Raw genomic sequence first — 25,579 nt, forward strand, 5'->3', positions numbered from 1 at the left:
GCTTTTACCCTGTTGAATCAGCACTCTGATCTCTTAGGGTACATCTACACTGCGATAACTCTCAGCATGGTCCCGGTTGTCCTGGGCCAGCTGACTCAGGCTCACAGGGCTACAAAACTGCAATGTAGTCAGTTGGGTTCAGGCTGGAGTCCAGGCTCTAAGACCCCATGAGTGGGGAAGGTCTGAGAGTCCAGGCTCCAGCCCGAGCCCAAACATTTACATGGTAATTTTTATCCCCGCAGCACAAGCCCCATGAGCCCAAGTCAGTTGACCCAGGCTGTCAGACTGTGTGCTATGGGTTTTTTAATTACCATGTAGTCATATCCTGAGGCACCAATAGTTTCCTCTGGAGAAAGCTGATTGGGGATATGTAGCTAATTAGCTGATCAGGCTGGGAGGGCTTACTAACCAATTAGCCATCAGCTGAGGGGTTTGAAAGAAGGCAACGAGAGAGAAAACCTGGGCTAGCTGAGCCCAGTAAGTGCTGAGATCTCAAGAAAGGGAGACCTCTGTTTCTCTCTGGCCCTGTGGGAAAGGGCTAAAGGGCAAGAAACACGGTAAATACTTTCCTGCGCATGACTGTATTGGTGAAGGGAATATAAACACAGTTGCCACTTACTGGACAGGGTCTGAGATGTTTCTGGGGCATCAGAGGAGGTGGACAGAGCCTGCCCCATTGCCCGCACTGTGGTCAGTCTCTCTTTGCAACTCACAATGCGCCCTCTTCCTGACTTGGTCTTTCAGTCAGGTCCCCTCCCCTTCTAGGGTATCAAAGTCCCACCGAACAAGCTGTCCAGATGCTGCCTCAGACAGCCTTCCGTTCCACTCTAGGTCTTGTGCCACTTCCTAGTGGCTGGTAGGGGAACCTAGTCTCACCCACCACTCCAGGTTCTAGCCTAGGGACCCTATGACTAGCATTCCAGGTCTGTTCAGTCTCAGTGCCTGTTGTTGTTTCCCAGAGCTCCTTGCTACCCCACCTGCTTGCCTCCTGGTCTATCACTGGGTTTACTTCCACAGCATCCTCTGCTCCTCATGGCTACTTCACTTCTCTTGGCCACTTGCCAGACTTTCTAGTCCAGGGGAAGTTCCCAGGGCTTAGTCTTCCATTGGATTTTCTCCTTGTCCCTCACCAACTCCCCTCCCCTCTAGAGACAGATTTCAGGCCCCTTCAGCCACTGCTGCTTCCTATCACTTCCTGGCGACCAGCAGCTCTTTTATCTCTATCTGAGAGGTTTTCCGCGAGACCTCTCCGGGCTGCCGGTCTTCTACCAGGACCTCCTGCGGACCTGGAAACTGTTTTCAATGACCAGGTCCGCGGCGGCCACCGTGGGAGCAGATCTCCTCGCGGAGCCCCTGCTACACAACCCCCAGCTCAGGGTGCAGGTGGCGGAGTCCCGCTCAGTGCGCCAGAATTTGGTCCTGGCGGAAGTCACGAGAGTCGGAGACCTCCTGGACTACGACCAGGGAGACTGGCTGGATCCCCTGACACTCGCTCGGTGCATGTGGCTCTCCAGACCTCATACCCCCTGGCGCGTACTTCAGGAGGTGAAGGCCGCTTTGACGCCCGCTGCTCGGGCTTATCTCAACCGAGTCCTCCGCAAGGGCGCACCCCGCCCACCCTCTACCCCAGGCCCGCCTGACCTTTCAATTGGGCCCCTACCCCGTAGATCCCAACAAACCCCTCACCCTTTCACTGCGAGGCGGCTGCATGAACTGCAGCCGGTCAGCTTCCAAACCATGCCAAGGAAACATCTATACACACTCACGCTTCACACCCTTCACGCCCTCACCCTGGTGTCCCGCCCGGATACAAAGTAGCAGGACCTCCTGCCACCTTTGGAGGGTGAGCAGCCCCGATGGGCCAGCCTGTATTCCACCTTGGTCCCGAGGCCTGTCGGGGACATCAGTTGGTGGCTCCTTCATGGAGCTGTGAGCACGGGCGTGTTTTTGACATGGTTTACCCCCATCCCAGATACTTGCCCTTTTTGCAACGTGAGGGGAACCCTGGCACACGTATATTTAGAGTGTGCCAGGCTGCAGCCCCTTTTCCGGCTCCTCATGAATATTTTATTATGCTTTTGGCTGCACTTTTCCCCTCACCTTTTTATTTACACACTCCCCATCCGTGGCCCCACAAAGTCGCGGGATCTCCAGGTTAACCTCCTCCTAGGCCTAGCTAAAACAGCCATCTATAAAACCAGAGAGAGGAGGTTGGCCAATGAAGCTTCCTGCGACTGTAGGGCCGTTTTCTGATCCTCAGTACATTCACATATCCGGGCGGAGATCCACCAACTCCCTTGATGCCTTCGAGGAAGTCCCCCCCGCTTTAGGCCATCAGGTAACTCAGGAAGGTGGAAGACCATGAGTGTCGAGGAAGCCCCCCCACTCTGGGCCCAGGCAAGCCTGAACACTTCTCTCCCCTGAAGGCTGCTGTGTTATACATTGTGTTTGCTTTTGTTTTGTTGCAGTTTTGTTTGATCTTTTTTGGTGATTTTTTGTAAGTGTGTTATGTAAATAAAATTTTGTCCTGCTTCAAAAAAAAAAAAATCACTTCCCGGCTTTATAATTCTATCCCAGCTCCTCTCCCAGTTGGGCTTCATCTGCAGTTAGGTCTTATCAAGCCCCCGGCTCCTCTCCAGGTACAGCATATGGTTAATTGCCCCTTTCTGGCCAACATTAAACTGGTCAGGACTTGTGTGAGGTGAACACTCCATCCCAGGTAATCATACACAGCTCAGAAAAAGATCAGCTCTGGCCTTTCAGTAATGTTAGTAACATATATTTCTCGTCATCCTCTGTCTCATAGCGTTGTTACATTTGTCATGGTGATGACCATTGTAAAAGTGACAAGGACTACTTTAGAAATCACCTTGAACTAGATTCCGATACCTTTGTGCTGGGTAGCACTGTCCTCGGTGAATAGTCTCATTAACTTCAGTGGGGCTCCCCTCAACAGTCAGGGAATCAGAATCTGTCCCTGCATAACCAGCTTAATAATGATATCAGCACATTCACTTTGTTGTTTGTGTGGTACGATGTTATCTTTGCTTTGTAGTTAGGGTGGTGATGAGATGCTAAAAAACCATTTAGAGCTCCTATTCTCAGCTCCAGACCCTTTGCTCAATGGTTGCTGTTGAGCATAACTCATTCTGTTGCTATTATAACAGCTGGGTTTGCTACTCTTCTCTGTCTTCATCGTTGCAATGCAAATCATGTAGTTTCACTGACAAAGCATATGTTGTTGCCTTTTATTAACACGTAAGCATTAAATATGCATGCATATGCTCTATAATTACCAAGCAGCACTTCACATAAAGAAGTCTGAGTCTTGCAATGTGCACAAGATGAAAATGGCCTAACACGTTTTTCCTTTTGAGTGAATTCATGGCTCCCTTTCAACATCAATTCCTCCTGATATTAGGAATAAATTGGCAGTCAGGGCTCAATCTGGCTGCCATTGAAATCAAGGACTTCAGCTGAATGGTATTGATTTCAGAATGAAAAAGACAATGTGAAAGCTGATTTTATCAGCTTTTGATGGGGAGAGGGGAATCTCAACAAGTTATATACATCAGAAGTTATACTACAGCTTTATGATCTTACCTTTTAGTAAAGTAGTAATATTTTTATCCTTCATACTATTACAATTATAGAGTGGACATCTTTTAATTTTTATGGATCTTTTTCTTTTTCAGAGTGGTTGTATTTTATAAAAGGAATGAGAGGAAAGGTGTACAACAAACTACAAATGTGTTTAGTCCTTGAAGATGTTAGGGCCCCTGGCTGATTATCCACTAGCCCTGGTCTCTTTGGGGGTGGAGAAACTCAGAGTATTATTGTCCATTCTACTATGTAGTATTTTTCTTACAACAGTTTTGTACTGTTTTGATAATAATCATAGAGGACACAATGAAGGACAAAGACCACAAGAAATAATACTTCAAAAAGATTTAAATGACATAACATTATTGTAAATAATGTTGCCCACAACTTCAGCTTCATATTTTTCATGCCAGTAGTTTACAATAATGAAAACAAGAAACCACAAGATGAGAGTGGGATGGAGGCAGAGATGCTTTACAATGAGGGGAGTCCTTTCTTCTATAAAGCCGTTGAGAGGTATGATCTGTTGAACCAGTTGTGCAACAAAGAATCATCATACAACCTTCCCTATGCTGCTATGGCCAAGGTTAGGCAAAATACTCCAGCGAGTTCAAATCTCATGCACTTGAATGTTGTTGCTGGAAATGTTGTAAGGGAAACATCCTCTAAAAACTATTTATTTCTCTTTTAAATACTAATGGAAATAAGTGAGAGAGTGATACTGACTTAATACAATAACTGAACCATTAATCTTCTCTCACTTACCTCTTCTTTGCCTCACTACTTATTTTAAAAAACTAAAACAAGAAACTAGCAGCAGCAAAGACATGCACATGTTTAAACAGAGTAATCCTGTGATTGTGCTGCTGTAGCCCTCATTCTTTTTCCCCCATCCCATTTCCTCCTTGCTTTTGGTAACCCTCCCTTATTGTATCATGTCTCAAACTTAGAATGGGGCAGGTCCACACCTCTCTTTATCTTGTGAGAAGCACCTAGCACACTTCAGGCAACTAGAACATAGTAAGTAACAAATGTGAGATGGAAGATATTAGCATATGTGGTGTGACTGTGAAAATGGGTAGTGACTGCTCCCACAGCAACTTCTGTGAGCAAATGTAACACAGCCCAAAGTGAAAAAAAACATTTGTAATGGGAGAACCATGACACAGTGGTATTTATATGGACATGCTTCTATTCCACAGCAAACTTCTTGAGTCCTGAGATATGCTAAGGACTGAGATTATGGGACAGTTTCTTAACCAGTATAAATTGGCAGAGCTCCCTTTACGTCAGCAGAACTCCTCTTTCACTCTAGCTGTGTACCCTGACCTAGGACTGGTATCAACAGTACAGACCTCACCACCACCACAGCAAACATCCTTGCTGGCAGTAGAAGCCAAGGAATGAATGAGCATGCACAGAAAGCCACCTTTCCTCTCCTAGAAGTCTGCTTAGGACAGGGTAAGGGCACTGTGACAGAATATACCAGTGTACACTATTGTAGTAATCCTTGTACAAAGTGTGCCTTGTGACGTATCATTTCAAAACTCACAATTTGCTGGGCATTATTATCCTGGTAAAATATGTTTGGCAACATTGTATGTAAAGTTATAAGATTCCACTGTATGGTGTTACTAAAATACATTCCAAGGCTGGGGAGCGGCCAAGCCAGTTCCTCAGAGGCAAAGGGCAAGCTAGTGCCTCAGGTCAATGGGCCATTATCTGTTAAGTGGCTATTCATTGGGAGGAAAAGGGGCCTGGGCAGAAAATCTACATTTTAGTAAGGACACAGCCTGGGGTTCCCATCCACACAGTCTGCCTGTAGCCATAATCCCTGAAGATGCTTCTCAAAGGTCGGAGACAACTATAAAAAAGACAGGGGAAACACGCCCAGGGACCTCTCCTCTTCTCTCTTTCTCTCTCTCTGTCCATTGATTCATTGCACCAGCAGGAACAAAGGAAGCAGCCATTATATGGAAGAAGGGGTCCTGGCCTAGAAGTTTGGCCACTAACACTATTGAGAGCATGTGGTGAGAAAAACTTTGCTTTGAATTTAACATAGTTTGTTAAGTTGAACATTAGTTGCATTTTATCTTTATTTCTCTTGTAACCATTTCTGACTCTTATGCCTCTTTACTTGTGTTGACTTAAAATCTATCTCTTTGTAATTAATAAACTTGTTTCATCTAAACCAGTGTGCTTGAACGGAAGTGTTTGGGAACCTCCATTTGGGATAACGGGATTTGTGCATATCATTTCTATTAATAAAATGATGGACTTTATATGAGCTTGTATTATCCAGGAAAGGGGTGGGCACATACATTTGTGGGGGGAGATTTGGGGCTGGGAGTGTGTGGGGGTCACCCTGCTGTATAATTCAGTCTGGTAAAAGCCTGGGTGTGACTGCCAAGCTACAAGTGCACACAGACATAATTGGGAGTGATTTACAAGCTAGAGACTGTTTGTGAGCAGTCTAGGTGTGGAGGCAACAACAGCAAAGCAGTGTAAAGGGCACCCCAGGTTAGAGGGCAGGAGTGACACACCTACTCACTAGTCTAGATTATACCCAGGGTATGTCACAAGCACATAGATAAAGCAGTGTGTTTTGCCTTTTTCTCCAGGATTGCGAGCATGGCAGCTGTCATGAGTTCTAAATTCAGAGCTGCCCTGCAGAGATCCTCAAAATGTTTGAGACTTTATTTTTGCACTCCTCTCCAACCTAATCAGCTTCCTTCCCAACTGAAGGCCAATCTTGATTCAACAGAGCCCAAGTTCACTATATTTAGCTACATTTAACTATTTTTAATTGTATCCTCTGTAGATGAATTCCACTCTGCTTGCATAAAGCCTGTGTATTTTGGCCAAGGTAGGTGAAGTGTGGAGGATTTGGAAAGGGAATTCCACCTCACCAACCATGCCAACACTGGGCCAATGAGCAAGGCTGCTGCACACCTCCCCACATCCATTGGAGTAACACCAACAGTCACTCCAAGGCAGTTTGAATCTGGGGATCCTTAACATCAGTTAATTAGACAAAGTGTCTAAAATTGGGCATGCAAAATTAGTGGACATTGAAAATGTTGGCTTAAGCTTTTATCTATGGGTAAGGAAGCTGAGATGATCACAGCAATATTCCTGACTCAGGATCCTATTCTCAGCAAGCACATTTGAAGCTTATACATAGTGTACCTTCATGGCCATGTGTTAAAATGGCATTGTGCCAGCTCCCGAGGGGGTATGCCAGTTTTAATAGGACATATGTGCTAAGAAAAGACACATTTAGTAGGGCAGCCTGTCTAATGCTGCAAGTACCAAATCTTCTGCCAAAAGTCCCTTTTATAGAAAACTACAGCCCTGTTTACACGTGATCATGTTGCTCAGTGCCTATGTTCCTAAAGAGTCTACCTCTTCTGGGGAGGAAGGGCAGACAAAGGGGTTGTGGCAAAAAAAAAAAAAAAAAAAAAGTGTAGTACCACAGAATGGTCATGAACTCATTCAGAACACATGGGATGACAGGACATCTGTTACACAAAAACACAACCTTGAGGCATGTGCTGTAAAGGCAGGACCATGGTAAACAATGGCTCTGGGATGAGTTTTTTTCATAGAGGAGGCAAGCAGCTGGACCCACAAAATACACGTTGTGCATTTTCCCTGAAAAGTGGAAGACCAGCAGTAGATTCATAATACATACTGACTGGTGAATGATGCCCTTTCAATTTCTTTTCTTTAAAAAACAAACTAAACAAAAAACGCTTTGCACCGATCAATTCTGCATCTGATTCGTGCCACCATTTGTGACCTAACTGTATGTGGGTTGGCGAAAGCAAGATCACCATTGTGTGGGGGTTGATTAAAATTAACAGATCGGCTGGCTCTAAGTCACGAATGAAATACAAAAGTAAATTGACATAAGGGAAACTTGTGCTCATTATGAGACAGAGGCTGGAACCTTTAGCATATCTCTGACAGGCATATATAGAAAACCTATGTATTTTCCTTTTAGGACATCAGCTGCAGTAGTGTAATCAGCTAGCCTAGTAGGGGTGAAGTGATGCTTTTTTTGCCTCTGTCTTCACTAACAAGGACAGCTCCCAGACTGCTGCGCTGGGCATCAAAACATGGGGAGTAGATGGCCAGCCCTCTGTGGAGAAAGAGGTGGTTAGGGACTATTTAGAAAAGCTGGACGTGCACAAGTCCATGGGGCTGGACATGTTGCATCCGAGAGTGCTAAAGGAATTGGCGGCTGTGACTGCAGAGCCATTGGCCATTATCTTTGAAAACTCGTGGCGAACGGGGGAAGTCCCAGATGACTGGAAAAAGGCTAATGTAGTGCCAATCTTTAAAAAAGGGGAAGAAGGAGGATCCTGGGAACTACAGGCCAGTCAGCCTCACCTCAGTCCCCAGAAAAATCATAGAATCATGGAATATCAGGGTTGGAAGGGACCCCAGAAGGTCATCTAGTCCAACCCCCTGCTCGAAGCAGGACCAATTCCCAGTTAAATCATCCCAGCCAGGGCTTTGTCAAGCCTGACCTTAAAAACCTCTAAGGAAGGAGATTCTACCACCTCCCTAGGTAACGCATTCCAGTGTTTCACCACCCTCATAGTGAAAACGTTTTTCCTAATATCCAATCTAAACCTCCCCCACTGCAACTTGAGACCATTACTCCTCGTTCTGTCATCTGCTACCATTGAGAACAGTCTAGAGCCATCCTCTTTGGAACCCCCTTTCAGGTAGTTGAAAGCAGCTATCAAATCCCCCCTCATTCTTCTCTTCTGCAGACTAAACAATCCCAGCTCCCTCAGCCTCTCCTCATAAGTCATGTGTTCTAGACCCCTAATCATTTTTGTTGCCCTTCGCTGGACTCTCTCCAATTTATCCACATCCTTCTTGTAGTGTGGGGCCCAAAACTGGACACAGTACTCCAGATGAGGCCTCACCAATGTCGAATAGAGGGGAATGATCACGTCCCTCGATCTGCTCGCTATGCCCCTACTTATACATCCCAAAATGCCATTGGCCTTCTTGGCAACAAGGGCACACTGCTGACTCATATCCAGCTTCTCATCCACTGTCACCCCTAGGTCCTTTTCCGCAGAACTGCTGCCTAGCCATTCGGCCCCTAGTCTGTAGCGGTGCATTGGATTCTTCCATCCTAAGTGCAGGACCCTGCACTTATCCTTATTGAACCTCATCAGATTTCTTTTGGCCCAAACCTCCAATTTGTCTAGGTCCTTCTGTATCCTATCCCTCCCCTCCAGCGTATCTATCACTCCTCCCAGTTTAGTATCATCCGCAAATTTGCTGAGAGTGCAATCCACACCATCCTCCAGATCATTTATGAAGATATTGAACAAAACCGGCCCCAGGACCGACCCCTGGGGCACTCCACTTGATACCGGCTGCCAACTAGACATGGAGCCATTGATCACTACCCATTGAGCCCGACAATCTAGCCAGCTTTCTAATTTTTCTAAGTTTTTAATTTCAGGCTTGACAAAGCCTTGGCTGGGATGATTTAATTGGGGATCGGTCCTGCTTTGAGCAGGGTTTGGACTAGATGACCTCCTGAGGTCCCTTCCAACCCTGATATTCTATGATTCTATGTGGGGGAGGAAGAGAGGAGGAAAAGTGTTCACACAGCTCATGTTTAGCTCTTCAGCCATTATGATGTCATCTGTGTTGGGGCATTTTCCATATATGATGTGGGAGGGAAGATTTATCTTCCTGTTTGCAGCAGATAATGGGAGAGGGGTGCTTGCGTGGTAAAAAGGGGCCGTGGCCAGAGCTTTTCGTTTGGCTTTCTGAATCATCCTCTGACAAGTTCCACATACTCATGCAGCCTAACTTCTATGCATCCTCCGTAGCCAAAAGGATAGGACTCAGATTTTCTATCAAACACAAGAGCCTTGTATGGGAGCACTTAAACATTTCATAATACATACTGCAAATTCAATACTTGCTGGACAACGGCATCAAATAACATCTTCCTTCTAGAAACTGAAGACACAGCAAATAAAATGATTGTTATTATGCTGTATTTTACCACACTCAAAAATACGCCTGATACTATACAGAGAAATATGTGTCCCTGCCTCAAAGAGCTTGCAATTTAAGGCACCAATCCTTCAGTCAGATCGGGGTGAGCACCGGGTCTATGCAAATGTGACTGCAGGTTCAGAGTGTACTTTACACACCATGTGATGAGTGAAGACAACACCCAGTATGGTAGGGATCAGGTGAAAGGACAATATTATAACAATAAAATCACATGGGTGATTCAATTAAAGCAACAGTACAACTAGATGGGTCCACTAAAAGCTTCTGTGACCAATCCCACCATCAGCGCTCGTCTTTGCCCTGATCTTTTGGGTTCTCCTCATGAGTTCACCCACTTTAGCCTCCAGGCAATATTGCTCACTGGGTTTGGATCCGACCTGAGAGGGGATATATGCTCAGGATGCTTTTTTCCTTTCAACATGTCTCCTTAAAGGTTATGAGGTTCTCTCATCTTTGAGGATTTCTGCATGGAATTATCTGTACATTAGTTGTAACAAAATCAAGATTTATCAAAAATAGACAAAAAATGCAATTCAAGCAAAGGAAACAGTTTGCTTAACGTACCTAGATTTATACTTCTCAAGAGCTGAAAGAGCTCTTGAGAAGCTAAGACAGTCTCAGCTTAGTTACAGACTAAAAAAGAAAAGTGAATGGTTTATGACCCTTCAAATATATATGACCCCTTATGACCCTTCAAATATAATTAAAGGTGCGTGAACCGCAAGTAAAAAACCATCCTGATGGTAGGATGATATGGCCATAATTATATGAAACATTAACAGCATGGGAACAATTTAAAAGGGGTTGAGAAATTTTTCGACAGCCCAAGGGCACCTTTGTACTAGTGCAGTTAACTACACGCGCACAGGTGACATTGTGAGCCCCGGCCGGGTACGGTGTGTGGAGGGAGCTAGCCGTGCGAGGCAGAGTATAGTTGGCCGGGCCCCAATTAGCCATGCTAGAGTACTGGGAAGAAAGATTCGCATAAGCAGAGAACAGTGTCTTATTCTCCATCTCCTCAGGGTGATGACATACTGGAATAAGGCATGTACCTAACAAATCTCCGGCTGCTACAGAATTAGATAGACAAAAGTGGGTAAAATTTGCTATTGAAGCCAATCTTTCCCATATGTTATATGTCATTCGGGCTCGTAACGGGGGAAGCGCTTCCGAGCCAACCCCTACAGGAAATAGCAGGCACAAAAGGCACACAATCATCACAGAATTAGCAGTGATTTGGGCGAGAATCGCCACAAACAAAGTCTCAGGAGTCTCTGGCTGTTGATCTGCTGCCAGTCTTCGTTGGGCCGCGGCGACCAATGCTTTTACTGCTCCCCATGTCATGGGCCGGTTTGGGACACTATGCCTCCTCCGTTTCCGTCCCGTCGTTGTCGACTCGGGGGGCAACGCGGTCTCCTCCAAAGTCAGCTGAAACTCTGGTATGGGATTCGACAGCCCCTGGTGCCATGCCATGTTGTTTAAGTGCCGGTCGCACACACCGAGCTGGAACCCACAACGGTCCTGCAGGGAGAGACACAGCAGCATATCCCTGACCCCAAGTGATTAGAGGTACTGGGCCCAGCCACTGTGGATCGGGAAGCTGATGGTAAAAGACACGCGGTCTTTCCAGTACCTCAGATTTGTGAAAATGCCGATCCGCAGGGGTCTGCTGATCTGCATTCAGTGTTAAATTATTTAAAGTAAACAAGAGGATATGCATTTGTTATTGAATGTCTCCTAAGGTTCGGAGACGCAGCTCCCCTTGTTTTAATTGTTTATCTAGCAAGGTTTTGAGTGTGCGATTGGCACGTTCAACAATGGCTTGGCCCGTGGAATTATAAGGGATTCCGTATTTAAGACGGACGTCCCAGCGGGCACAAAAGGTGGAGAGGGCTGCAGAGCAGTAGGCTGGGGCATTATCTGTTTTAATTTGGCAGGGGCGACCCATAACAGAAAAGCAGGCCAGCAAATGGTGAATAACTTTGTTAGTGGCTTCCCCACGTTGTGGGGTTGCCCAAAGGAAGCCCAAATAAGTATCAATGGAAACATGTAAAAACGAATAGGGGCGGAATTGTGGCACATGAGTAACATCCATTTGCCACAGCTGATTTGCTGCGGTACCTCGGGGGTTAACGGCATAAGAAAAAGTAGGAGCAGCAGCAGCACAGTGGGGGCAGGAACGGGCATGATCAGCAGGAAAGTGAAACTGCCGGGCCAAAACAGAGGCAGACTGATGAAAAAAGGCATGGCTTTCAATGGGGTCAGAAAAAAGGGAATTTACCTGACCACGCAACGCGCAATCGGCGCGTGCATTGCCCTCAGTGAGTGGCCCAGGCAGAGGGGTATGACTGCAAATATGAGCAACAAAGTAAGGGAAATGATGAGTGGCAAGAAGATGCTGCAAAGACAAAAACAGGCGAAGGAGGTCTGCATCAACCTGAGGGGTAATGAGGGCAAGGGGTAAATGATCAATTACCTGATAAACATAATGGGTATCCACAATTAAATTAAAGGGACAATCAGCAAAAAGTTGAAAGGCCAAAATAACAGCAGCCAATTCTGAACGCTGTGCAGAACGCTGAGGCAGTGTAAAACGAGAATGCCAACGAGGGGGGGTCACCCAAATGATAAGTGACTACACCTCGGTGGGGAGAGCCATCAGTAAAAAGAGTGACAGCGGAAACAATGGGTTGAGAGCGGCTAAGATGATGAACAACTAGGGGCACCTTTTGGGTAATGACCAACCGAGGATCTTTTGGAGGATTGTAAGAAATCTCTCCCACATAATCACAAAGAGCAACCTGCCAGGCCAAGGAGGTGTGGCACAAAGAGTCAAATTCAGTACGGGACAAGGGGAGCACAATGGCAACTAAATCAGTGCCAGTGAGTTGCACTGCACGGTGGCGGGCTTTACGAACAAGATCAGATAGGACATCTAAATACGGATAAATATTTCGAGGAGGGGTGGATGAAAGGTATAGCCATTCTATAATAGAGACGGCTGTGTCTGTACGGGGTACAAACAGAGCCGCAGTTGGCGTATGAGGGGTGGCAAGAAGAACCAATCGTAAGGGACGGACCTCTGGGAGTCTGTCCACAAACTGCTGACTCAATGCTGCATTGATTTGTCGAATGCAGGCAGTATGCTTTTCAGTGATGGCAATAACTGCACCCGGTGCCCGGGCTCCACGCAGGAGCTCAAACAACGGCTGCAGCATTGAAGTGGGGAGACGAAAGTAGGGCCGAATCCAATTTAAATGACCCAAAATCTGTTGTAATTTAACAAGGGTTAGGGGTTGAGGTAGAATTAATTCCGGACGAACCGGAGCAGCATAGGTTTGTAAAACCTTATATCCGAGGTAGTGGTAGGGATAAGAGCGTTGGATTTTTTCTGGTGCCACTAACAGGCCATTTTGGCCGAGAATCTGAGATAAAGATTCAAGATGTTGTGCCGTGACCCGGGGACCACTTAGCAAAATGTCATCCATGTAATGGTAGACCTTTAGCGAAGGGTACCGGGCACGGAAAGGGGCAAGGGCCTGATCCACAAAAAGCTGACACAAGGTTGGACTATTTTGCATTCCCTGGGGCAAGACCTTGCACTGATACCTGTGAGAGGGTTGCTGATTATTATATTGTGGCACCGTAAATGCAAATTTTTCGCGATCTTGAGGGCAAAGGGGGATGGTGAAAAAACAATCTTTTAAATCTAACACACAAAGTTGATCGGTTTGAGGAATTAAATTTTGATTTGGTAAGCCAAATTGCAAGGGGCCCATAGGTTGGATGCGTTTATTTATTTCCCTTAAATCATGTAACAGCTGCCAAGCACCCGATTTTTTCTTAATAACGAACACCGGGGTGTTCCAGGGACTAGTGGAGCTCTCCAGTCGCTGTGCTTGCAAATGCTGCTGCACAAGCGAATGAAGCGCTTTTAGCTTTTCTAGAGGGAGGGGCCACTGGTCAATCCATACGGGCTCTAAGGATTGCCATACCAAGGGTAATGCGGAGGGCACGGTGGGTGAGGGAGGGTTTTGGGCCATCAGATGTTAATATCAAGGGTGGTGTCTAACTTTGTAAGTAAATCATGGCCCCAAATATTGAGGTGGACAGAGAGTACAAAAGGGCGGATAGTAGCCAGGGTACGGCCTCCCGGTTTAGAGACTGTGACCCAAGACAAACTGTGGCGCCCGGGTTTACTACCCCCGATCCCCCACAATTCTTTAGAAGGAACCGTAGGCCAACTAACCGGCCACTCCAGATCACGAATCACCGTAACGTCAGCTCCAGTGTCCACCAGCCCTGTAAAAGGAACATCATTTAAGAGAAGTGTTAACTGAGGTTTCGAGGGGCGGACTGACATTGTCAGAGCAACAAGTGGAGAAGACGCACTGTGAGACGGCGAGTGAGACAACGTCTATCCAAAGCCGCCTCCGCCCCAAGTTCGATCCTCGGCAGCTGGCACCTGATAGGGGACTAAAATCAATTGTGCAATTGACCGTCCACGCGGGAGCGACTGTGGAAGATGAGTCCACACCTGAACCTTAATAATGCCAGTGTAATCAGCATCAATGACCCCTGGAATGACAAAAAAGCCCTGTTTCCCAGCATGTGAGCGAGGGAGAACAAGACCTACAAAGCCGGCAGGGAGAGGTCCCGTCACCTGTGTAGGTATGGCACAGACCTCCCCTGGCAGCCGAAAGTCTGTGTCCTCCTGCATGATCAAATCAAGCCCTGCACTTCCAGCAGTCGCCGCCCTCATAGAGTCTACGGATTTTAAGGCAGAGGAGCGGTTGTCTGAGTGGGAAACACCCCCGTTTGGCCCTAGGTTCGGGGGGGACCCGTCGCGCGGTTTCCTGACCCGCTACGACACTGATTAGCCTAGTGATAACCTTTCCCACACTTGGGGCACTTCTTGGAGGGTCGGGCTGGTGCCTTAGATGAGCGGCACTCCCGCTGAAAATGACCCTCCTTACCACAGTGGTAACAACGCTTCCCCTCCTTCCCAGTTTTTCTCAGGGCGGCAGCCAGAACTCCAGCCTTGTGGGCTTGTGTGCCAATGTTCTGGCACGCCCGCAGCATGTCTGAGAGCTCTGAAATACCAGAGGCTTGCGCTGCCTGGAGAGCACGGCGGCAATCCTCGTTTGCATTTTCAACTGACAATTTTAACAGGAGCTCGTGAGCTGCCTCAGTGTTATCCACCTGTCGGAGGATAGCCTCATGCAATCTGTTGGTAAAATCCAAAAAGGACTCTGAGGCACCCTGACAGATACTGACAAAGCTTTTGGTAGGCTTGCCTGAATCCGGGACCTTCTTGAAAGCATGCTGGGCACAGGTGGAAATAATGGGGAAGACGGCCTGAGGGAGTTGAGACTGCATCTCAATAGTAGCAAACGGGCCCTCCCCTGCCAAATGCTCATAAATGATACCCTGCTCTCTATGTACCTGAGCTTGGCGTTCTGCCATCTGCCGATACTCACTAATCCAAATAACATACTGACTGGGTGATAACATCATGCGCAGCAGCGTTTTCCAATCCTCAGGGATTAGGGAGTACCCAGTACCTATCCCTTCAATGAGACCACGCACAAAGGTGCTAGTCAGGCCAAACTCACGAATTGCTTTCTTTACCTCTCTAACCACCGAGTATGGCAAAGTGGTCCAGGTGCCCACGGGGTTGCCCTGGTCATCATTCTGCCAGGTCACCGGGCAAACTGAGACCAGATCAGCCAGCTCCTCCGCTGTGAGATCTGATCGAGCTTTCGCTGCGTGAACCATTTGTTGCACCAGCGAAAGCTTCTGAGCAGATACAGATGACCCTCCGGGGGGCCCCGGAGCGTGGGGCCCCACGGACGGAGGGTGATCACACACTGGCTCCGGTGGGGAAGGCAAGGGAGGCGGTGGTAATGAAGACACTGGGGGCAAAGCAGGGAGAGGGGGGGCTGTGGGTACGGGAGAGGGTCTTTCCGAAGCAACACGCTGGGTTGCATCAGTAGAAAGGGGGGAGAGCTGCAACGGGGATGGCTACAGGAGCCGACGGGCGTGGCGAGATCACCAGCCTCGTGAAAGAGGGCCTATCCGAGGTGACTCGCAGTATCGCGTCGCGACAGAGGTGCCAGGCATGTAAAGCCTGCACGGGCGCCCGAGGCTCTTCGTGCAATGTCTGGCCCAATCGCTCCCAGTCTGCTAGCTTAAGGCTTCCGGCTTCAGGATACCACGGGCACTGGGCACGCACCTCCTGTAGCAGGAGAGTAAGTGCTCGAGCGGGGCAGTCATGCTGAGCCTTACGCAGCAAATACTGCAGCTCATTGCGGTGTTGCACTTGCAAAGCAGAGAGGGAGCTTCCCATACTTACCACAATGAAAAATACTCATCGGGATCCACGAAGCGGATGAGTGACGCGTCTGAAACCCTTGCCGGGCGAGGTGAGTGCTGAGTGCCCCACGTTGGGCGCCAGTTGTGGCGGTTCAATGATGAGACAGAACACAGCTTTATGCAAGCAAGCAGGCTGGTCAGCTGAGATGGGCTGTTCTGCCCCCCCGCCTTCCACCTTCTCCTTTTATTATATTTCTCCCCCCTAAGCATTACACACTGCTACCGCAAAAAGATACACAAAGGAATGTATGACGTTGATTAATATACTTATTTACCATCCTTTATCTACTACAATCCTGGTTCTCAGGCCTTGAGCCCAGGCTAAGAAAGCTTCCCACAGTTGCTGTCCCAACAATCAAGTTCTCATGGTTCATATCTAGCCCTTGTCCTTGGATAGAGCAATGTGTGCATTGCTTCTACAAAACAGTCAGGGTGTGCCCTGCCTGCTTCCAGGTGGAATAGCTAAACATGAACCCTTCACACAGGGACTAAATTTGGAGTGACTCGACCAGGTCATTCTCTTTAGTCCTGCAGTCAGTCCTATTGAACCGTGTTATGGTGAGCAGGCAGGCGATACAGATTGCTAGCAGTCCTATTGCATCATCTTCTGCCGGGCAGCCATGAGATGTGGATGGCATGCAGTCCTTCTGCACCGTCTGCTGCCAGCCAAAGATGTAAAAGATAGCTGGAGTGGATCAAAACAAGAAATAGACCAGATTTGTTTTGTACTCATTTGCTTCCCCCCCCCCCGCCTCCCCCGTCTAGGGGACTCATTCCTCTAGGTCACACTGCAGCCACTCACAGAGAAGGTGCCGCAAGGTAAATCTAGCCATGTATCAATCAGAGGCCAGACTAACCTCATTGTTCCAATAAGAACAATAACTTAGGTGCACCATTTCTTATTGGAACCCTCCGTGAAGTCCTGCCTGAAATACTCCTTGATGTAAAGACACCCCCTTTGTTGATTTTAGCTCCCTGAAGCCAACCCTGTAAGCCATGTCGTCAGTCGCCCCTCCCTCCGTCAGAGCAACGGCAGACAATCGTTCTGCGCCTTTTTTCTGTGCGGACGCCATACCAAGGCAAGCATGGAGGCCGCTCAGCTCACTTTGGCAATTAGGAGCACATTAAACACCACACGCATTATCCAGCAGTATATGCAGCACCAGAACCTGGCAAAGCGATACCGGGCGAGGAGGCGACGTCAGCACGGTCACGTGAGTGATCAGGACATGGACACAGATTTCTCTGAAAGCATGGGCCCTGCCAATGCATGCATCATGGTGCTAATGGGGCAGGTTCATGCTGTGGAACGCCGATTCTGGGCTTGGGAAACAAGCACAGACTGGTGGGACCGCATAATGTTGCAGGTCTGGGACGATTCCCAGTGGCTGCGAAACTTTCGCATGCATAGGGGCACTTTCATGGAACTTTGTGACTTGCTTTCCCCTGCCCTGAAGCATATGAATACCAAGATGAGAGCAGCCCTCACAGTTGAGAAGCGAGTGGCGATAGCCCTGTGGAAGCTTGCAACGCCAGACAGCTACCGGTCAGTTGGGAATCAATTTGGAGTGGGCAAATCTACTGTGGGGGCTGCTGTGATGCAAGTAGCCCACGCAATCAAAGATCTGCTGATATCAAGGGTAGTGACCCTGGGAAATGTGCAGGTCATAGTGGATGGCTTTGCTGCAATGGGATTCCCTAACTGTGGTGGGGCCATAGACGGAACCCATATCCCTATTTTGGCACCGGAGCACCAAGCCGCCGAGTACATAAACCGCCAGGGGTACTTTTCAATAGTGCTGCAAGCTCTGGTGGATCACAAGGGACGCTTCACCAACATCAACGTGGGATGGCCGGGAAAGGTACATGATGCTCGCATCTTCAGGAACTCTGGTCTGTTTCAAAAGCTGCAGGAAGGGACTTTATTCCCAGACCAGAAAATAACTGTTGGGGATGTTGAAATGCCTATATGTATCCTTGGGGACCCAGCCTACCCCTTAATGCCATGGCTCATGAAGCCATACACAGGCAGCCTGGACAGTAGTCAGGAGCTGTTCAACTACCGTCTGAGCAAGTGCAGAATGGTGGTAGAATGTGCATTTGGACGTTTAAAGGCGCGCTGGTGCACTTTACTGACTCGCTTAGACCTCAGCGAAACCAATGTTCCCACTGTTATTACTGCTTGCTGTGTGCTCCACAATATCTGTGAGAGTAAGGGGGAGACGTTTATGGCAGGGTGGGAGGTTGAGGCAAATCGCCTGGCTGCTGGTTATGCGCAGCCAGACACCAGGGCGGTTAGAAGAGCACAGGAGGGCGCGGTACGCATCAGAGAAGCTTTGAAAACCAGTTTCATGCCTGGCGAGGCTACGGTGTGAAAGTTCTCTTTGTTTCTCCTTGATGAAACCCCCCGCCCCTTGGTTCACTCTACTTCCCTGCAAGCTAACCACCCTCCCCTCCTCCCTTTAATCATTGCTTGCAGAGGCAATAAAGTCATTGTTGCTTCACATTCATGCATTCTTTATTCATTCATCACACAAATAGAGGGATGACTACCAAGGTAGCCCAGGAGGGGTGGTGGAGGAGGGAAGGAAAATGCCACACAGCACTTTAAAAGTTTACAACTTTAAAATTTATTGAATGCCAGCCTTCTTTTTTTTGGGCAATCCTCTGCGGTGGAGTGGCTGGTTGGCCGGTGGCCCCCCCACCGCGTTCTTGGGCGTCTGGGTGTGGAGGCTATGGAACTTGGGGAAGAGGGCGGTTGGTTACACAGGGGCTATAGTGGCAGTCTGTGCTCCAGCTGCCTTTGCTGCAGCTCAACCATACACTGGAGCATACTGGTTTGGTCCTCCAGCAGCCTCAGCATTGAATCCTGCCTCCTCTCATCATGCTGCCGCCACACTTGAGCTTCAGCCCTGTCTGCAGCCCGCCGCCTCTCCTCCCGGTCATTTTGTGCTTTCCTGCACTCTGACATTATTTGCCTCCACGCATTTGTCTGTGCTCTGTCAGTGTGAGAGGACAGCATAAGCTCAGATAACATTTCATAACGAGTGCAGTTTTTTTTCTTTCTAATCTTCACTAGCCTCTGGGAAGGAGAAGATCCTGTGATCATTGAAACACATGCAGCTGGTGGAGAAAAAAAAAGGGACAGCGGTATTTAAAAAGACACATTTTATAAAACAGTGGCTTTCAGGGTACTCTTTCAGGGTAAACCTTGCTGTTAACATTACATACATAGCACATGTGCTTTTGTTACAAGGTCGCATTTTGCCTCCCCCTACCATGTGGCTACCCCCTCAACCTTCATGCTTCATTCACCATTCCAGAGGATATGCTTCCATGCTGATGACGCTCGTTAAAAAAATAATGGGTTGATTAAATTTGTGACTGAACTCCTTGGGGAAGAATTGTACAACTCCTGCTCTGTTTTACCGCATTCTGTCATATATTTCATGTTACGGCAGTCTCGGATGATGACACAGCACATGTTGTTGCTTGTTTTAAGAACACTTTCACTGCAGATTTGACAAAATGCAAAGAAGGTACCAATGTGAGATTTGTAAAGATAGCTACAGCACTCAACCCAAGATTTAAGAATCTGAAGTGCCTTCCAAAATCTGAGAGAGACGAGGTAGGGAGCATGCTTTCAGAAGTCTTAAAAGAGCAACACTCTGATGCGGAAATTACATAACCCAAACGACCGAAAAAGAAAATCAACCTTCTGCTGGTGGCATCTGACTCAGATAATGAAAATGAACATGAGTTGGTTCGCAATGCTTGGGATGGTTTTTGAGCAAAACCCATCATCAACATGGACGCATGTGCCCTGGAATGGTGGTTGAAGCATGCACATCTGGCACATAAATATCTTGCGATCCCGGCTACAACAGTGCCATGAGAATACCTGTTCTAACTTTCTAACTGACATTGTAAACAAGATGTGGGCAGCATTATCTCCTGCAAATGTAAACAAACTTGTTTGTCTGAGCAACTGGCAGAACAAGAAGTAGGACCGAGTGGTCTTGCAAGCTCTAAAATTTTACATTGTTTTATTTTTGAATGCAGTATTTTTGTAAATATTTCTATATCTGAAAGTTCATCTTTCATGATAAAGAGATTGCATTACAATATTTGTATTAGGTGAACTGAAAAATACTATTTCTTTTGTCTTTTTACAGTGCAAACACTTGTAATAAAAATAAATATAAACTGAGCACTGTACACTTTGTATTCTCTGTTCTAATTGAAATAATTGAAATAAATATATTTGAAAATGTAGAAAATATCCAAAAATATTTAAATAAATGGTATTCCATTATTGTTTAACAGTGTGATTAATCGCACTATTAATCACGATTAATTTTTTTAATTGTGATTAATATTTTTTATCGCTTGACAGCCCTAATTAGTAGTACCATAATGTGCATTGAAATTACATAAGAACTGGTGGTGATACACTGGGCACATTAATAGAAATGCCTTAATATGTATTTGATAGAATTTTTCTGATGCCTTAGGAAAATAATATGCCTTTAACAACTCTGTGTGAAGGATTATTGTTCCCTTTTCAACCGAACAAAATGAGGAGATTAAAAAAATTAAATATTAATATTGTATTCAGACTGATAGAAATCTCAAAGTTAAGGCAGGTACAGATCCTCTGACCTTTGTTCAGATTGCTCTCCTTTGTCTTTTCAGTGATATGAGTCAAGGACAGAATGGTTCTGCCTTACCTTTGAACTTGCAAGGTTTAGTTTACCCTGTATCAGCATTGTAATTAAGCAATAATTGATTACAATGCATTCCTAGGTGATTATTGCACATCTTTGAATAGAGTTTCAGCAAACACTCAGTGCCTAAAGCCAGTTGGCTAAAATGCAAAAAGTGCAGAACCACTTGGAAGTAATGTACACAGTGTAAAATCTTGTCCCTATGGAAGTCAATAGGAGTTTGCCATTCGTCTTCAGGGGAGCCAGGATTTCATCCAATGTCTAGAGTATTTTATTATTGCTTGAAATGGAAGTGTTGATACAAATATTGGGTCAGATCTTTTCTACAATTTGAGTCAGTTGCAAAACACCCATTGACTTAACAGGCAATAGAATCAAGCACAGGGATAAGACTAAGCCCCTGAAATTACCAGGTAAAACTGAAATGGATAAGAACTCAAGAACAGCCCATTCAGATAATTTCATGTATGTCTGCCATTTTTAAAGCCATTTCACAATGTTGTTTAAAGTGACTCAGGGCATGGCTACACTTGCAGATGTAGAGCGCTGTGAGTTAAACCAGCCCTTGGAGAGCGCAGCAGTGAAAGCGCTGCAGTGTGTTCACACTGTTAGCTGCAAGTGCACTGTCGTGGCCACATTTGCGGCACTTGCAGTGGCATTGGGAGCAGTGCATTATGGGCAGCTATCCCACAGAGCACCTCGTCCCATTCTGGCACTGTGGCTTGTGGGGAGGGTGTGGGGCATCCTGGGTCCTGTCCCAATGCCCCATGATGCATCGTTTTGCATCCCAGCAATCCCTGAGCTTCTGTCTACTTTTGGTGCCATCTTTCAACGTTTTTTGTACTGCGCGCTCTGTCTTCCCTTTCAGTCTGCGGGAATGGATCCTGAAGTACTGAGGAATATGCTGATGGGTCTCGCCAGAACGTCACAAATTGCAGTCGAGTTACTCCTTAAGCTACAAACCAACAGTGACGAGTCCGATGATTGTGTCGACTCGCATAACGCTTATGACATGAGATTGTTTGTGGCATTCATGGACATGCTCACTGCAGTGGAACGCTGCTTTTGGGCTCAGGAAACAAGCACTGCGTGGTGGGATCACATCGTCATGCAAGTCTGGGATGACGAGCAGTGGCTGCAGAACTTTCACATGAGAAAGGCCACTTTCATGGGACTGAGTGATGAGCTCACCACGACCCTGCGGCACAATGACATGAGATTGAGAGCTGCCCTGATGGTGGAGAAGTGGGTGGCTATTGCAATCTGGAAGCTGGCAACTCCAGACAGCTACCGATTGGTTGCTAACCAGTTTGGAGTGGGAAAGTCAACCGTTGGAATCATGTTGATGCAAATTTGCAGGGCCATTAATCACATCCTGCTCAGAAGAACCGTAACTCTGGGTAAAGTGCATGACATTGTGGCTGGCTTTGCACAAATGGGTTTCCCTAACTGTGGAGTGGCGATAGATGGGACGCATATTCCAATTCTTCACCGGCCCACCTAGCCTCCAAGTACATAAATCGGAAGGGGTATTTCTCTATGGTTCTCCAGGCACTTGTGGATCTCCACTGGCATTTCACTGACATTAACACAGGCTGGTCTGGAAAGGTGCAAGACGCGTGCATCTTTTGAAACACAGGCCTGTTGAGGAAGCTGCAAGCCATGACTTTCTTCCCAGACCAGAAGATCACCGTAGGGGAAGTCGAAATGCCCATTGTGATCCTTGGAGAACCCGCTTAACCTTTAATGCAGTGGCTCATGAAACCCTACACAGGGAGCCTTGACAGCAGCAAGGAGTGGTTCAACAACAGGCTGAGTCTGTGCAAAATGACTGTGGAGTGTGCTTTTGGCCATTTAAAGGGCCGCTGGCACTGTCTGTAAGGAAAGCTGGACCTGGCTGATGACAACATCCCCACGGTTATATCTGCATGCTGTACTCTCCATAACATTTGTGACGGGAAGGGTGAAAGATTCACTCAGGCATGGACGTCGGAGGTTCCACATCTGGAGGCTGAATTTGAACAGCCAGAGAGCAGGGCTATTAGAGGGGCCCAGCGTGGGGCTGCAAGGATTAGAGAGGCCTTGAGGGAGCAATTTGAGGCTGAAAGCCATCAGTAATATTTGGTGCCCTGCATGGGAGTGAAGTGCAGTGGTTCCAATGTTAGTAGAAATCTGTGTTTGCTAATTATGATGCACTGACTTGTAGTGCCTGTTGCTTTCCTGGGCTAAGGTGTCTTTTACTTAATGCAATAATAAAGAATGTTTTCAGAACCAAAAAATTCATTTATTGAGAAGAAAATTCATTTATTGAAAAGAAACACAACTGCTTGGGAAACAGAAAGGGCAAAGGGGTGGGGAACGGTCCAATCACAAATTTGCGTATGTCCTGTTCTCATACTCAGCCTTCCTGCCTGGAGTGCTGTGCAATGAGTACTGCACTTCTGGCTGGCTAAAATGCAGGGTGATGGGGGTTGAGTGCAGTGGGTAAGGGTCATAGTTTGCAGGGCTGGGTGGTGAAGCTACAGGTGTTGGAGGCAGCTGGTGGCAGTAAGAATCTGGATGGTGGGGAAAGTGGGTTGCAGGTGACATGGGGGCACAAAGGAAAGAGTTTTGGGGCAAGGGCTGCCGGGGGGCGGGCGCAGAAGTGCTCCACCTGCATTGCTATGAGCGCCTGGATCGAGTCCGCTTGGCGCTCCAAAATGCCTAGCAGCCGCTCCGTGCTTTGGCGCCAGCGATCTGCATTCTGCTGGTGCACCCTCTTTTCACTCTCCCGCCACTCCTGTGCTTTTTGATTTTCGTTAAGGGACTGCTGCATGACTTCATGCAGCATGTCCTCTTTGCGTCTACGTGGCCGCTTCCTGATTCTTTGGAGTCTTTCGGACACTGATAACAAGGACGGCTGGGATCTCAAGGTTGCATCTGTAAAGCCAAAATGCAACACTTAACAGAGGCAGCATTGTTCACACCAGACAGAACAACGGTTCGGCCGTACTTAAAGCCAATCACAGTCTACACAATAGAAGAAATTGCCCATCCCAAAGTGAGCACACAACCCACAGGAGCCCCAAAATGGTGAGTAAGCACAGGGTCAAGTGTGACCAATTGTTTCACGGCCGTACTGTCCTCTGGGGTTCTGTGGCTTGGGGAGAGCCAACAGCTGCAGGGGGCCCCTGTATTGAACACTGTCCCCACTTTTTCCATTGGAGTTCATCCTGGAAGATATCTTGCTGCTGAGGGTGACCTGGGAAGCAAGGGTGGGTCTTCTACTACAATGCAGCTTCTGCCCTGGCCCAAATGCAGCTTGCCTATGTTCAGCAATGGTCCTCCCACCCATCACGGCACAGTGATGCAGACATGTTAGCCTTACTGGGCAAGGAGCTCAGTAGTTCTTCCAAGGAACCTGCGCAAGCACACTGCCCAACTTCTGCATGAGACCTTTGAAGAGATCACTGAGGCCGATTACCGTGATGTGAAAGAGCACATCAATGCCCTATTCCGCATCTAGGCATGCATGCAGCCCTAATCTTCCTCGCCCCAAGAGTCCACACCGAACAACTTCCTTTCCAAAATAAAAGCCGCTTATCAGGGACCTCCTCTGGTGTTTTGTCCTTCCCCAAGCACCGGCCGCCGTGACTGGCTACCTTCTCCCTGGCTTGAGAACAGCTTCTGGCTGCATGCATCTAGGGATGCCGGGCTATCTTCCTCCTCCTCAGCACCCTTGCTCCTGCTTTCCTCCTCCTCCTCCTCCTCCTGCCTTGTGGAACCGGGCTCTGAAGTGTCCATGGTGGTACTTGGAGTGTAGGTGGGGTCACTCCCACGTATTGCATCCAGCTCTCTGTAGAAACGGCAGGTCATGGGGGCAGCACTGGAGCAGCGGTTTGCCTTGCAGGCTTTGCGGTAGGCATTCCGCTGCTCCTTCACTTTAACCCTGCACTGCAGAGCATCCCAGTCATGGCCCCTTTCCATCATGTCCCTTGATATCTGCCCAAAGGTATCATAATTCCTACAGCTGGAGTGCAGCTGGGACTGGACAGCTTCCTCCCCCCACACACTGATGAGGTCCAGCACCTCGCCATTGCTCCATACTGGGGATCACCCAACGCTGGAGGCATGGTCACCTGGAAAGATTCGCTGAGAGCACTCCATGCCTGGCTGAGCAAACAGGAAGGGGATTTTCAAAATTCCCAGAGAATTTAAAGGGCAGGTCTGGTGGTTGGTCATCTGAGGGCAGGGCAGTAGAGTTCAAAGTTGTCATAAATATAAAGGGAAGGGTAAACCCCTTTGAAATCCCTCCTGGCCAGGGGAAAGCTCCTCTCACCTGTAAAGGGTTAAGAAGCTAAAGGTAACCTCGCTGGCACCTGACCAAAATGACCAATGAGGAGACAAGATACTTTCAAAAGCTGGGAGGAGGGAGAGAAACAAAGGGTCTGGGTCTGTCTGTAGTCGTCTTGGCCGGGGACAGAACAGGAATGGAGTCTTAGAACTTTTAGTAAGTAATCTAGCTAGGTATGTGTTAGATTATGATTTCTTTAAATGGCTGAGAAAAGAATTGTGCTGAATAGAATAACTATTTCTGTCTGTGTATCTTCTTTGTAACTTAAGGTTTTGCCTAGAGGGGTTCTCTATGTTTTTGAATCTAATTACCCTGTAAGATATCTACCATCCTGATTTTACAGGGGGGATTTCTTTATTTCTATTTACTTCTATTTTTTATTAAAAGTCTTCTTGTAAAACACTGAATGCTTTTTCATTGTTCTCAGATCCAAGGGTTTGGGTCTGTGGTCACCTATGCAAATTGGTGAGGCTTTTTG

The 25,579-nt window shown here is 47.4% G+C and overlaps 1 protein-coding gene across 1 annotated transcript in view; it reads right to left on the bottom strand.

Annotated features, from left to right (window-relative positions):
• Positions 1-10,344: 10,344 nt before the first annotated feature.
• The window catches only part of LOC140911168 (uncharacterized), a 54,574-nt gene continuing 39,339 nt past the window's right edge, over positions 10,345-25,579 (bottom strand). The window contains exons 2-3 of the mRNA XM_073343635.1: positions 13,916-13,968; positions 10,345-11,187 (exon numbers count right to left, since the gene is read on the bottom strand). Of these exons, the coding sequence (XP_073199736.1) occupies positions 10,360-11,139 (780 nt within the window). The 5' untranslated portion in view covers positions 11,140-11,187; positions 13,916-13,968 and the 3' untranslated portion in view covers positions 10,345-10,359. The remainder of the gene's footprint in view (positions 11,188-13,915; positions 13,969-25,579) is intronic.

Source organism: Lepidochelys kempii, chromosome 5 (genome assembly GCF_965140265.1).
Source record: "Lepidochelys kempii isolate rLepKem1 chromosome 5, rLepKem1.hap2, whole genome shotgun sequence".
Lineage (NCBI taxonomy): Eukaryota > Metazoa > Chordata > Testudines > Cheloniidae > Lepidochelys > Lepidochelys kempii.